The following is a 15,332-nucleotide window of genomic DNA, read 5'->3' on the forward strand; positions in this document are numbered from 1 at the left end:
AAAAATATACACATCCACTGCATGGAATGAATTCAATGTTTTAGCGAACACTGCACTGGGTCTTGTTTATCTGACTTTAACCACAGGTTGTGTCCAAGAATCACTACACACTGTCAGAGATTCAAACACACCCAAGAAGTCACTTTGCAGTTTATTACGATAAATCTCATATTTTTTTGTACATCCATACAGAAATCTCAACATAACATTTGTAAACAACATTGGACTGAAGTATCAGTCAAAACATAAAGAAACATCACAGGCTACAATAAAGAATAGATATAATTACATGGTGCATGGAAAGTGTTTTCCTAAACATCATCTTTTTCCTGTCCCCTTGTTGGCAGAGAGTGGAGCAGGCAGTTCCACGCTGCAGAACAAAGACTCTGCACTGAAGCTTCACAGCTATTCACAGCTTACACTAGAATCTGTTAACGGATCTACGCCACATGGAGATGAGTATGCACATTTATTACAGCATATATTAAGGCGTTCAACATGAATGTGCTTGCAGGCTGCAGTGCAGAGCCCGAGTGCTGCAGAGCCTCTGAGGTGTGACAGGCCATTAATACCAAAATAATCAATACCAGAGAAGTGTGAAGGATTCACCGTTTGTAGTTGGCATATTAGAGATGAACAGTATTCATTTGCACTATCACTGAATACACTGAAACGTTTTGACAGCAAAGGTTTTGGCAGTGTTTATTTGTAGTTATGATGAACTACACTGACTTTGGGCTTACTGAGTGAACTGTGCCACAGGAAAATAAAAGGTTAAAGGGTTTGATACTGTATATATTATTTAATAAGCTATAATGGATCCTTAGAAAAATATTTTATTTAATGCAGCATTATACCCATACAAAATTAAACAACATTGCACAACAGGATTACTCTTGATTTTTGTCATTTGTAAGGGTTAAGAATTGTCATCCCTTTCATGTTATTTTTAATGTTAGATCCCGTATAATAACTAATCTTTCCCATTAAATTAATTTATCTAAATACTCTCTTTTGCCGTGCTGACCCCCTGAGAAAAAAATAATTACATTTAAAACTGGTCAATTTAAATTTTCATTTTGAAAATACTCTAATTCTCATTTACTGATTTCATGTTCATGTCCACACAATTTAGGACATATGGTAAATAGCAAGATCTAAAAAACAATGGAATTAACGAGTAGATATGTTGTGTTTTCAAAACCATATTACAATCATTGTCTCTCTATAGTATATAGATAATATATAGATACTATTACAAAACTTAGATTCTAAAGGTGTCATGCTTGAGCAGGCAGTAAAGAGAAGAGAGACACGGCCACCATCACCGCCTCTACCCTGTCTCATTTCTTCTTGTTTGAATCTTTTATACTTTCACAAGAGACAGAGTGTAAAGCAGAGAGGCTCTAAAAGAAGTCCACGTTTTGATTCACATTTGAAGATTTTCATTGGCTGGATGACATAATGAAATAATCAATTAACAAATGGTGATTGGCAAATGAAAGTAAATAGATCAGATATGCAGCATTTTGGGGGAACTGAGTGGAAGAGTTCTGTATGTCTTCTCTTCTCCTATATTCATCCAGTGCCCTCTCTCATCCCTCTGTTTTCTCTCTTCTCTCCACCTAGTTCCTCTGTTCCCAAACCAACACCTCACTCCATCACCTCCTCTTTCACTTGCGGGCGTCATCAAGCATCTCAAACAGGGCCTGCAGCAGTCGATCATCTCTGTGCCTGTACGGCTTGGTGCTGTAGAAGCCATCGCTGTAGTCACTGTAGACACTGTCCTCTGGGCCCTGGAACTTGTTGATCATGTCCAGAGCCTGGAACAGCTTCTCAGATGGGAGTTTTGTCCCAAGAGGAAAGAGACTCTGGTTTTGCTGCTGCTTCCTCCATGCAGATGAGGCCCTGGCAACAGTCTGGGACTGCTGCAAGGCTGGGGTCTGCCTGTTGAAAGCCGTCTGTAGGAGACGCAGCAGGGCCAGAGATGGGGTGTAAGTGGAATTTGAGATCTTTTTGGTGTCTTCCACAGGACTGGAACGAGAGGAGGCTTGTACAGCCTCAGTCTGCTGAGGTGGACGGGCCTGTGTGGGCTCCTGCATTAACAGACAAGCAGAGAGGAGACATTCTATTGATTCATGACGCATTCTGTGAGACAGACATGATCCCCATTGTGCTTATCTGAAGATTGACAGCATTGTTTAGCATTTTGTTTGGTCTAAAAAGAAAATATGTACTGTGCTAAGCTGTTCTCCTGCATGGTAAAACATGAACTGCCATTGTAGCTGTCCACTATTTAACATTTTGCAGGGATAATATTCGAGAGCTTGCTAGGCAACCAAAAAAATTATTATATATAACACCGTCATATAGCGACGGGTTGACTGCCATCCAGAGATTGCGTCTACTAGTTTTTTTTTTTATGATCAGCAAAAATCTTGACATTTATGTTGGTAAACACAGTGGACGTGATGTAGACTCACCTCCATCATGTCGTCCATATGTTCTACACCACGGCGGTCGTTCTGCACAGCATTATAAGGGATGTACACTCGAGGTTTCTTCATGTGTTCTGGTTTTTCTGATGTTCCATGAAGAATCAACTTCCAGTTCAGAATCTGACCCTTGTTCTCCATACGGCCTGACTGTTAAAGGAAATATCTTGGTTTACTATCAATGCCATAAACTCTCATTTGTACACCACAGGTCAGATTTGAGTTTTGTATGTAACTGCTGAGGAAAGGGGTTTTATTCAAAAAACAACTCACAGTGTCAGTGATCTTTAGGGTCCATGTTCCAGCAGGATCTTCTCCCCATGTGTGGACAGACATGAAGTCCCAGTTTCTGAAGCCGTTAGAGGATGTATCCCTCTCTCGTTCTGCCAGCAGCACTGTGTTGGTGCCTGAGGGGAATATCCAAAGGAAAGGATCAGTTGACAGTTTTGTTATGTTGTTTGTGTGTGTTTGTGTGTCCCTTACCAGCTGGGGAGGTGAGTGTGATGTGTAGATCCCCTCTCCTGGTGTATTCAATGCTGGCTTCCACTTGCACATGTTCCAATGAGCGGATGGCGTTCTCCTGCCCTGCGCAGGCTTTGGTTGGTATCTCTATAGTGATTTCCCCTGCTGCTTTTAGCTCCCTGTGGGATGCATTAAAATAACAGCAAATGAGACACAAACATCTCCCCATGACTACACAAGTCCAGATGTGTTCTGATATGTTCTCATTACCAGTAAATTACCAAATGTTGCTCTACCTGCACACAGTGCTGACAATCACAACCATCAACAATATGCAAATGCTGATTTCAAAGCTTTTGGTCATTCATTTGCAAAAGCAGCTAATCCTTATCTCTTCCAGACATGAATGAAAAGGATTTCCGTGTTCAAGCTGGCGTAAAGCTGGAGGGGGTTGTAGACCACTAAGCGTTGACGGAAATGTAGAGCCAAATCCTCAGGATTAAACAGGGATGTAGCAAGGTAATGGGGAAACTGGGTGTTGGTGCTATTGAGTCTCATAATCCAAAGCAAATTGCAGAATGGACACTTAAAGGAACACAGAGCTCAGCTGACTGGTAGTGGTACAATGTGATGCTAAAAGGATACAGCATGTAACATTTCTGGGGTTTCTTTGGCTGTTTATCCAGAAAAATAAACAAAACATCTGCTCAGACAGCAGAGATGATTTTGGATTTGGTTATTTAATCCCACTGTTTAACAATGACTAATTATCAAAGTGCTCACAGTTTATGATTGACATCAAATTTGAATGATCACATCTGTCAATACCCACAAAAACAAAAACACTGTATTTCATTTTTATGGTACAGGAATCCTACCCCGGCTTAAGACTTGTTATTGTCATGACTCTACTCGAAAAGCAACAGATGCGTCTTTAATAACACAGATGGTTTTATCTGTTTGCACAGACAGACCCAAAATGTCAGGACAAAAGGAAACTGAGCTCCCTTTCTCTCTATTCTGAAATTGGATGTCACAAGTTTGTGTCACAAGATTATCTACATCTACATCTTTTAATCCCATATCAAGAATTACAAAGTGTACTTGTGTAGTTAGGTCTATCACTGATGTTATTTGAGAAGAATATTACGGTAATACAAAAACTGCCTAGAACCTTCACTTACCTCGGCTGAAAAGAATCATCCCTGACGATACACTGCTTCTTCTCTGGCACATGCTTCCAGGTAGCTGGATCAGCGAGGTCCACCAGGGCTTTGGCATTGAGGAGGCCGAAGCCAAAACGGCTGTTGACCATGAGCCCTGCTCCGTTTCTCTTCCAGCCCGGGTTGTTGGCCAGAGGATCAAACTCTGAGGTCCAGACCACAATGTGCTGCAGGTCTCTCCAGGTAAGGTCAGGACTGAGGTGGTAAGTATAGACAGGGGCCCAATCATTGAGTATTTATGCAGTCTTGTGACATGAATTGTTTAAGTATTTTGCAGAATCACATACTTTTGTTCAAGTGCCAGAGCGAATATTCCAGCAGCCAGCGGGGCTGAAGCTGACGTTCCTGTGTGAGTCTGAGTGCACTCGTTATGCAGATCTGCACTTGTCTGAAAGGATTCAAATTATTAAAATTAATTCATCAACTAACCTAAAATATAACGTAACACAACATGTAGCTGCTTACAATCCTCTGGTCAGTGTAGTCTCCGCTGCTGTAGGCTGTGGCCAGAGTGGAGGAACACTTCTCAGCGTACCATGGGGACAGTCCCTGCTGGGAGGCACTGCTGATTGAGATAGTGTAGATGCTGTCTGTGTAGCCATCACAGTCACAGTTATCGCCCTGGCGGCCACCATTACCTGATGCCCAAACAAAGATAGAGCCTTTCCCACCACGGCCCTAAAGAAAACATGACAGAGAGGAGACTTTTAGAGACGTGTAACACTTCACACCCCACACAAAACACATTGTTCTCTTTGAGTGTTTGCTAACATATATAATTGACGGCATACGCTTTATTCTTTGCTGCTAACTTCATTATTGATTCATTCATGATTCGTGATTAAGAACCTGCAGTCTCAGGTCACTCTATGTGAGTAAAAACATACCTTCTGAATACCGTATTCAAAAGCCTTCTGGGCCAGACGACCAGGGCCCTCCACTGTCTTGCCATCATCATTGGGTCCCCAGCTGGCGCTGTATATATCTACATGCTCTGGATTGAAACCAATAGAGCTGGCCTCAATGGCATCAGTAACAATCCCGTCCAGCATGCGGATTCCTAAGCAGAGAGAGATATATAATTATTACAGCAAAGTTTGGTTTACTTATATTAAATCGTGCAGACAGTGGGTCATTACAGTTCGTTGTTTTAGGGCAGTAAAAATCGTGCAGGTGCCTCTGAGGCAGACCAGCTGCCACTGTTTTGAAGCCCTACAGATGTTGCAGGTCTAACATGTGCACCATTGTTTAGGTGGATTGAAGCTCAGTAATTTTGGAGAGTGACATTATGCAACCATCTGGTACCAAACATGCTTAAAATAAATAAAAATCCCAGGATGTGCAGCTAGTTTCGAAACACAGTGTTTTGATCCTTGTTGATTTAATATTTAGCTGTTGAATATTGAATAGGTGTACTTGAGTTAAAATGCAAAGCTCTTACCTCCAACCTTGGAGTTATATGCCACTCCAACCCCACATTTATTGTTGTCAGCCTGCATAGCAATCTCCCCAGCACACCGAGTGCCGTGCCTGGGAGGAAACAACAAACTTCATTGGCATATATTGCACACATACATGAAAGTACAATAGCAAATGATGTTATGTTGAAAATCAGACTTTTAGTGGTTGGTTTGAGCTACAATTAGGCAAAATCTTGTTTAGTTACATAACCTGTCTCATAGAAATCCTACTGTGTGGAGCAGAAAATACTAAATGTGATGACAGGGTTGTCTGCATGCTCTGTAATAAAGGCTCTCTGGTTGATTAAAGTGTGTGTGTGTGTCACAGCTAACTAACATAACAAAACTGAATTGAGAGGGCAGTGTTCACATTATTGTGAACACACTGTGTCCTCAGCAACCATCCTTACTGTGGAGAACCTTTATGAACAGCTTTGCATAAATTATTAATTCAGGAGGTGAATTGTTCTGCGTATGTAATGTTCTCTTACTTGTTTTCATTGGTGGAGTCGTATCTGGGAAAAGGGTCTGGGTCATTGTCGTTGAAATCATAGCTGGCTGCCGCATCCTTTAGAAAATAAAAAAAATAGTGTCTGACTTCAAACACATTTGTCTGGAGCTGCTGTCATGGTGACAAGTGACGTATGAGCGGTGTTAAGAGGGGTAAAGAGAGATCGAAACTTGGACTTGTGTTGTATGTCATTTTTGTTTGCAGTAACAATAATGAACCGTGTAAATCTGCTACTAAATAAAATATAAAAATCCTTCCTTCCATATCTAATTAAATCAGATGCGTGTGATTAACTTCTGTTCAGCTATGCAAAAATATGCCGACCACATGCTTTGATTGTTAAGGATGAGCATCTCGGTTGATTGATCCTCCTTAAATAATCAGCTTTAACTTAATTATAATGGGAGCTGTTTCCATCAGCATGTTGTCATACATTACTTCTATTCTTCCCTCCCTCAGTCTCTTTACTTTCCACTTCTCTGCTCAGTGCTGTCTGAAACCATACTACAGATGTGGCTTTTTAAGGCTTTTAGAGTTCCTCTCAACAAGAGAAACAAAATGAAACCTCATTGAGCATCCATTCAGTGCGGCTTGTAATTATCTGCATCCTCTTTCCAGAGTGTCAAAACATTATTAGAGAAATGAGACATATCTCTAAGCGTGAGCAGTGTAGCCTTTCACACCACAAATAAACATTACAGAAAGATGCCCGCTCTGCTTCTTGAAATTAAACCCATAAAGCCCTGCAGAGGAAGTCACTTTCATATAGAACACTTATTCCTATCTTTATGAATCGCCTTGTAAGGTGGCACCAGCAGTGTTGCTACGGCAACGGCAGACCCGGACGATGGAGGTTGTCTCCATGGCAACGGTGTCTTACGTAGTTGGAGTAGATGTCTGTGTGGTTCCACTCCAGCCCGTCATCCAGGACAGTGATGACCACTCCTTTGCCTGTGATGCCTTTCTGCCACACAGGGATCACATGCAGGTCAAGCTTCGGCAGCGAGGAGGATGACCGCGTGTCTTGCTGAAAAATAAAATACAATACACTGAGTGACCACTTCATCATATAGAGCTGTTAACGTCCTATCATGTACGTTAAAAAGGTCACCCCAAGTGAAGTCTTCTGGGGCTGCACTTCACCGGCTGACCTTTTTCAGAAATTCATTACTGGACTGTCAAATTTCCTCTTTCAGGGCTTGAGTCTCCTCCTTTGCAGATTTTTACTGAAGGTCACATTAATTCTACCATTTTTGTTGTTAAATACTGCTATTTTGCTGATTAATTTAACCCTCAAAATGCTCTAAAGTGCCTATATATGCATAGATATGCAAAGAATTTAACATACAGTTTTTCTCACATTCTGTCCCTGTGGCAGATTACTTAGAAATCCATCTCTGGAGATGCACCAGGTCTGTTTTAGAGGGGAAATCAGTGGAGACTAAGGGGAGAGTGAGCAGGGCTGATGTCTGCCTGACTGTCTGCCTTGGGAAGAGTATGATTCAGAGCTTGAGACAGCTAAGACTAAAAAAAGCTCTCTGCTCTTTCACTCTTTGTGCATAATGCACAGACGCCGCAGAATGCCACCCTAAGACATGACTCATCCCTGTGAAGTATCGCTTTTTTCCCTCCTTGACTTCCTCTCTGCTTCCATGTTTTCACCCTGTCCTATATTATACCTATCTCTTTCTCAGGACAGCATCAGCTGGCAACACAAATCTTAATAGACAACAGATGCCACACATTGTGTTTCAATAGCAATTTACTGAAGAGGTTTTTACTCTCAGTCAGCCTGTATCTGCAGTTTGCTAGTTTTGGTGTAGCACCAAATGACTCACTTGTTGATGCTGGTAGCAGCTGAGGGGGCTCTCAATGCTCTGCTGTGCTTTGATTTTAATGATACATAGCAAACACACACACACATAACAGTTTATATGCAAGTGCCTCTGCATTGACTGAATATAAAATTAGAGCGCACACAACAGAGCATTAAGAGATCCATTGATGCACAATTAACACAAAATGATGCCTTTACAGCAATGGATATGCACACACACACACAAACTTCAAGTATGAGTCACCCTCTGATTAAATTCAGGCAGTCGCCCACTCGTGATAGATGAAGACACTCATCCTGTTCTCAGCCATGCTCTCACGTCTATCCTCTGCCCCGTCACACAGGCCACCGTCACTGTCTTATAACCTGTCACACAGCTATCATTCACTCATTACAGGCAAGAGAATAACATGACACCACAATGACCATTGTTGTATCTATTTTTGCATTTTATCTGTGCCTAATGGTAGGGGAGAATAAATGACAATGCTTCAGGTGGACCATATTATGGCCTTTGCAGTGACACAGACATTTGCTGATGTGGAAATGCACTAAGCGGCACTTTAAGGCCAATTCCATTAGAGTCATCAGCACTCATCGGCAAAAATGATTCATCTCAATTTGTTTTCTTATTCCCCATAAGCATGTGACTCATGTTTTGTTAGTGCAGGTACAATGAAGCTGAGGCAGAGAGAACGAGTCTTTTATCCAATGATGTGTGTGCACAGACACACACACAACACCTATTTACGAACCCATCCTTGCTCATGTCAAATATGGCTTACCTGATTAGTTTAAATGGTAAAAAATTACAGCCAATACACAATAGCCTGTAATCACAGATGGACAATGTGGCATCAGATTTGCTTCAATTAGTCTGTCAGTGACACCTGTTGAATATTATATTATTAATATATTGTAATTAAGGGTCATTAGGAAGTTTACAGCTTAATCAATAAATTGTGTAATAGAAAATTTATCAGCACATTTATTGTTCAAGAAGCTGCATTCTCCAAATAATCTGCCCTTAGTAACTTGGTTTGGTCATTCAATCATTAGTACAGTCTACCCACGACATGCTATGTATTGGACTGCATTCAAAGCCTATATTTTACAGATCAAAATCAGATGTCGGGGTTGACATGAGGTCAGGATAAAGTAAATGTGTTAATAATGGAAGGGGAAGCACAGCTGTGACAATCTGCTGTCCTCTGCTACTACTTGGCCTCAATGGGCTAAAACATTCAGGGTAAATTGGGACTTAATGCACAGTGTTCTACTCTACTCCATCCTGCTGGATTATAGTCACTCCACCCCTCTCATCTCCACAAGGGACTGTATAACCAATTACGCAAATGGCTCTTTTGGCTAGAACTGCTTAATAGCATGCTATTGTTATATTGTTGTTGTTTCTCCCTATACTTTTGACTGCAGCTATAGAAAATTGTTGTTTTTTGCATACATGGCAGAAGCATTTATACATGAATACATACAAATCACAAAGCAGGCAGTGCTCTCAAGCCTCAACATTAAGGCCCTGTGAGGACAAAACATTGTGGATCTGTCCAGTCCTCAGGGCACAGGGCTTTAGTATGCACATCTCAGGGGAGGCAGACGGCTGCATGCAGACAGAAGGCCTAACCAGACCCAAAGCACACAGCACATGACCAGCAGGGCATATATAAGCCTAGCTCTACATGAAGCTCCAGAAAGCACATAATGACCTGGTATTTTCATTGAGCTTGATAAACTTTTTTATTAATTAGATTTCTCAAACCAATGTTTTTGATGTTTAAACTTACCAGGTACCACTGCTGGTTCCACATGGGATCATCAAACAGCTTGTCCACAGAACAGTCCCTGCACTCCCTGAGTGCTGCTCGCTTGCTGCGTGTTTTCTCATATTGCTGCTCTGCCCACAACACCTGCACAGTCACAAAAAGACATTTTAATTTCTGCACTCATTAAAGATAAACTGCTTCAACAAAAAGAGAGAGAGAGAGAGAGAACTCACCCTATCATCCTCTGACAGCTGCCTGGTGATGTGACCAGCGCTGCGTTTCATTCTGCTAGGATGTTTGCGGTGCCTGAACAAGAAATGGTCTTGCAGGGCCCCAATCTGTAAAGAGGAGGGCAAAATGTGACAAAAGGAAGACTGTGAAATGACATCTGCTCACTGAGGCCCCTTATTTAACCAATGTATAACAATGTATTATTGCGTGCCTTGTTTGGATGCATTACATAATTCTAAACGTATTTATGTTCTAAACCAAGAGCATGGTAGAAGACTGCTCACTGTGGGCTCTGCTAATCATTACATCTGGAAGATCAGTTAATTATTGACTGCTGTTGTCCAGAGCCACAAGCCTCATGAGAGTTAATGAAGCACTCTTATAACTCAGGCTGAGCCTGATATGTTTGTATAAGAGGAGCCAGCAGTGGAAATACTGGGAATGAACAGGGCTGTACAGAACATGGAAACCATAGTCATCAGAAGTGTGTAAACAGTGAGTCATAGCTTGATTAAATCCGTGTCCTGTTATTTATCAGGGTGCTGAAAATGCAGTCTGTGCTTTTGGGCTTTAATGAAGGCAACGAGTTTTCAGTTGGCCTCATCAAGCAAATGAGCAGAACAACACAAGCAAAACAGAATTGATACTATTGCCTGGTCTGATGCTGTAACACAGCTCCAGCTTAGACTGCAGCCTAATTTCATTCAATTATTTTGTGTGCCGGGCTTGTGTTTGGTGCTCAAACGATAGTAACGTTCTGGTTAATATCTCAGATAAACAACGCCTTCATGTTGTCTAAAAGTCGTGCCTTGCTCCAGGGCGTTGGTTCCTACCTGTCGGACCAATTTGTAATCCAGCTCTTTGGCGATCGCCTCCGCCACGGACAGCCCACCCGGGATCTCCACTGCCCACTCGTTCAGGTACTGTCTGTCCCTGTACGAATACTCCAGCGAGCGGGGAACCACGGAGCAAAGGACGGCAAGAACACAGCACATCACCGCTGGACGACATCTCACTTCCATGTCAAAGGGAATTCAACCAGATGAGAAGAAATACACACACACACTCACTCAAAATGCACACACCAGGAAGAGCAGCCAAGATATAAACGGAGTGTTGAAGTGATGCAGAAATCTCCTGTATTTTCAGTTTGTTCCTGAACAAACCGCTGGCTGAGATGAAGGTAAACTGCGCGTTATTAGTTCGCAGGGAGAGGAAATACTGGTGATGGGGAGGGCTGGTTTGTGCGCTGTGTGTGTGGTCAGTGGGGGGTGTTCACACGTCAAATTACCGAGGCTCTGACGTCAGTTTGGCGTCTACCTTTGGTTAGATGTGAGTTTGAGTCCCCGAGGGAGAATGTCTACGTGAAAGGAGGAGGAGGAGGAGATCTGACTAAAAATATCCCACTGTTTGACTATAGAGGAGGAGACACCGGGAAGAAATATAACAATAAAATGAATCTTATATGATCCTATGAGGCTGCTGCTTATAGATCAGATGTTTAACATCATGCGCCAGATGTTCTGAAGCATTTTGTCTATTTAAAAAAAACGTGAGACAGGCTGTGGAGACATTATAACACCAGAGCTGGCCTGTTCTTTACCTGGTCTGTTTTAATACTACACGATATGAATAAAGGAAATCTGTCCCCTCACATGAAACATGACACCCCTCTGTCCTCAGACTGTGGTCACGCCACAGGGAGACAGAGGAAAGAGGTTTCAGCACCGCGGACAGCTCTTCCGTCACACCACTGGAGATGAAAGCAACACACAGAGACGTGAGCCAGTGCAGTGCAAAGAGCCTGATGTTAGGACAGGTTATCAGTCAATGAGTCAATAAGAGAGACACGTTATCATCACATATTAAACTGGAATGTTAATTCTCAAACTGTGATGAGCATGTGAAGCTGTGGCTGGTGATTTGTGACATCTAGTAAATATAAAACATCACAGTTTGAATGACTTGAAGGCATGTCATCAGCACTCATCAGCAAAAATGATTCATCTCAATTTGTTTTCTTATTCCCCATAAGCATGTGACTGATGTTATAGTGCAGGTACAATGAAGCTGAGGCTGAGAGAGCCAGTCTTTTATCGAATGATGTGTACGCACAGGCACACACACACACACACACACACACACCTATTTACAAACCCATCCTTAAATATAACTTAAATGTAATAATTAACTGGTCAAATTTTATAGCCAGTAATAGCCTGTAATCACAGATGGACAATGTTGTCTGGTTAATGATGCTCCTGTTTGATTCTGGACACTTCAGGAACTATACTGTCTTCTGTTTGGTTTGTCCTGTTTAGAGAGATATACAGAAATAATTAATTTAGTTGTGATGTCTTGCTTATTGATTGTATTTTATGATTTTCCATCAACAGCTATGAAAACTGTCTTAAAAAAACAGATCTTATTTGTGTGAGCTGGGAATGTAACACATACACAGTACATGCAGTTTTAAAAAAGGGAGCTTTTGTGTGTGTATCCTACTCACTAAATAATAAAACTTGGTTAAGATTAAACAAAATTATTATTATTAGATGTATGTATGAATGTATATTATGAATCACACAATAAAATAAAACTTGTTTGTTTCATATTACCATGTGAAACTTTGATGATTGGCTGCTATTTTCGGTAATCATGCTTCAGGTGCTGTTCATGCTGTTTGATAATGGAAAGAGTGCGTCAGCATGACCTGATGTCATGAAGAGGCCGTCATAAAGCTGCTGTGCATGTTTTCTTTTCCATTTAGACATAATGGAGATGGTGTGGTTGAAGTACATTATCGGACAAACAACAAAACACAACAACAAGTATGGTATAATGTTAAAGGACTGTTCTGTTTTCATGGTGATGTTAAGTGTTCTTCTAATAGACTGTTATTCACTGCTATAGTCAAACTGGTTAGAGCTGATAGTGACTAATCATCTGGCCGTGTGCAAACAGGTGTGCACCAGATCTGCAGTATAATCCATTTTTACCTAGCAACAGCTGTTTGCGTTGGCCAAGGCCTCTTACTCAGGCATGCGGCTGGAGAGAATTGATAGCAGGCTGGACAGAGATCCTGGTTTCATTACAGATCACTGAGTCTTTGACTTTGTCTCCATTGATTCTCTGCATCCTCTGGCCTTGTCTCTGCAGCTGGGGGTGGGTGTGTATTTCAGTATTGTGTTGTAAGGTTTCTTCCTTCCCTATTCCACTGCAGGAACACTCACATTAAACCAATGTTCCACACTTCATAAGTGATGTCATAAGTCAAACTGTGTTTTGCCAGCTTATTATTTTTCCAAGTAGAGGCCCAGCTTTTAGGAACCATCTCAATGCATAGCCAAAGTCAATTAGGTGTGGCAAATGATGTGAAGACCTCAAGTGAGCTTCCTGCTCAACTCATGGTTCATTTGCAGCTAAAATAATCCACATACTCAACTCAGCCGCGGCTGTAATCATACATGTTATCTGCTTTTATGTACAAATTATCTGTCATTTTAAACTTAAGATAGATTCCAAGTAAACAGACAAAATAAGAAAAATAGTTTTTAATAGTATTAAAAAATAATGTCAACGTGCAGCAAAGTCTAACATCAACTAATCATTGTAAGCGATAGAAACCAACCAGTAGCTGGAATCAATACTCTCACGTCATTTCACAGCTCTGCCTGTGACACTCAACAAGGATGCATTGGTTGCCGTGCCAACCACCTCCTTTTGCCTTCATTATTGAGTGTGCAGCCACTACAAGTACAAGCATTCGCCTGACCAAGACAGAACGAGTCTCTGAGTGTGACACTGTTGATACATTTGTATTTGATCATTAGTGTTGTTCAACTCGAATTCAACACATTATGCAGACTAACAGCGATCAGCACTGAGAACACTAGCTGATGAAGATTTTCATTCAGCCACAGAATGTCTTCAAGCCCAGCTGCCCTGCTTTAAGCTCTTCAACCTACTGTGCTTTAAATGCAAGTTAGTATCACAATAGTGAGAGAAGTGTAGGCATGTTTAAAAGTTAGTAACCTCTTTTCAACGTGTGTGTGTGTGTGTGTGCAAAAAACATAACAAAAGTGGTCTGATTGTTGTTGTTCTCAATATTAGGCAAATATGACTTTGGATGGCCAATAACAGATGACTTTTTTTTCACTGTGCCATAATTTATTTTACACAAATGAACTGATCTTCAGCAGGTGTGCAGACCTCTATAAAAGCAGACATTTTGACAGTTTGCTGCTCTGAAGCATTCAGGTGTGTGCTAACACAAGGCCAAGAGGGAGAGCCATAAACAATGGTGTTAGAGAAACAATCTGAAAAGACTTCTAAAACCATTTCCATATTATTTAGAGTTCATCATCCTACAGAGAAACATTATTATAATTTATCAGTGATTGCATTGGTCAAATTCAGCATCATAGAATTCAGTTTATTTAGGTGAAGAGAAGAAAGTGATTCATTCTTTTTCTCTCATTAATGTTTTTATAATGCCAGATGGTGTTATTTTAATATTATAATGCAGCTTTGGTTGAAGAAATTGCAGGTTGTGTGCAACTTGAGAAGTCAGCTTTTGTGTAAATATCTTTCTATGAGAATTTCCATCATCTGTGAAATTGTTTATTTAGTCTCACTATATGACCCGTCAGTGAGTCAATGAGTAACCCTGGCAACAAATAAGCAAAGTTTCCATGTCATGAAATCTCAACCAGCTTTGTACAAATGTCATCTGTTACCAGAGGCCGCTGTGGAAATGTCACTCAGGTGTCAGACAGATTGGCATCACTTTGCAGGGGATAGACTGTGGAAGCAGTTCATTGATGAGGGGTTCTGCTGAGGTTTATGCAGTTATCAGGGAGTGTGAAGGTCAAATGGACTTTGTCTCTGAAGGGCATCAGAGTCAGGGGCAGCAGTGTTGCTCAGATCTGCAAGTCATTAGTTCACTCATCCTGTGGCAGTGACATCAGAGCAGACAGGAAGCACAGCTCAGTGCAGCTAGTCCAAGCTAAGCTAAGTGACGCCTTGTGTAGCCAGATATCACAAATGTCAGAATCAGAAATACTTTATTAATCACAGGGGGGAAACACTAAACTGATATCACTCATGTTTTGTGAGTAAATATATTTACAATGCAAGATTATTATTTGAATGTAATGCCATGTACACATGTACATAGTATGAGATAATATTGTGCATTATGTATTATAAACTGCATTCACTTATAATCTAAAATATCAGAGAACGTGTAGCCAGAAAGGTGTTAAAACATGCAAGCATCCAGCCTGACCTTCAATACAGATAATAAGACTATATATGATTGTTTGGACTT

At 41.1% G+C, this 15,332-nt stretch overlaps 1 protein-coding gene across 1 annotated transcript; it reads right to left on the bottom strand.

Annotated features, from left to right (window-relative positions):
- Positions 1–138: 138 nt before the first annotated feature.
- pcsk1 (proprotein convertase subtilisin/kexin type 1) lies at positions 139–11,197 on the bottom strand. The gene is made up of 14 exons (XM_028405490.1): positions 10,834–11,197; positions 10,003–10,107; positions 9,791–9,913; positions 7,032–7,178; positions 6,132–6,208; positions 5,622–5,710; positions 5,068–5,240; positions 4,646–4,858; positions 4,468–4,568; positions 4,142–4,375; positions 2,979–3,136; positions 2,769–2,902; positions 2,484–2,645; positions 139–2,096 (listed from the first exon to the last, which is right to left on the bottom strand). Exons 1-14 carry the CDS (start codon positions 11,020–11,022, stop codon positions 1,674–1,676), a joined length of 2,328 nt encoding a protein of 775 aa, XP_028261291.1. The 5' UTR covers positions 11,023–11,197; the 3' UTR covers positions 139–1,673.
- Between the last annotated feature and the right edge of the window lie 4,135 nt (positions 11,198–15,332).

The sequence above is a fragment of the Parambassis ranga genome, chromosome 5 (genome assembly GCF_900634625.1).
Source record: "Parambassis ranga chromosome 5, fParRan2.1, whole genome shotgun sequence".
NCBI classification, from domain to species: Eukaryota; Metazoa; Chordata; class Actinopteri; family Ambassidae; genus Parambassis; species Parambassis ranga.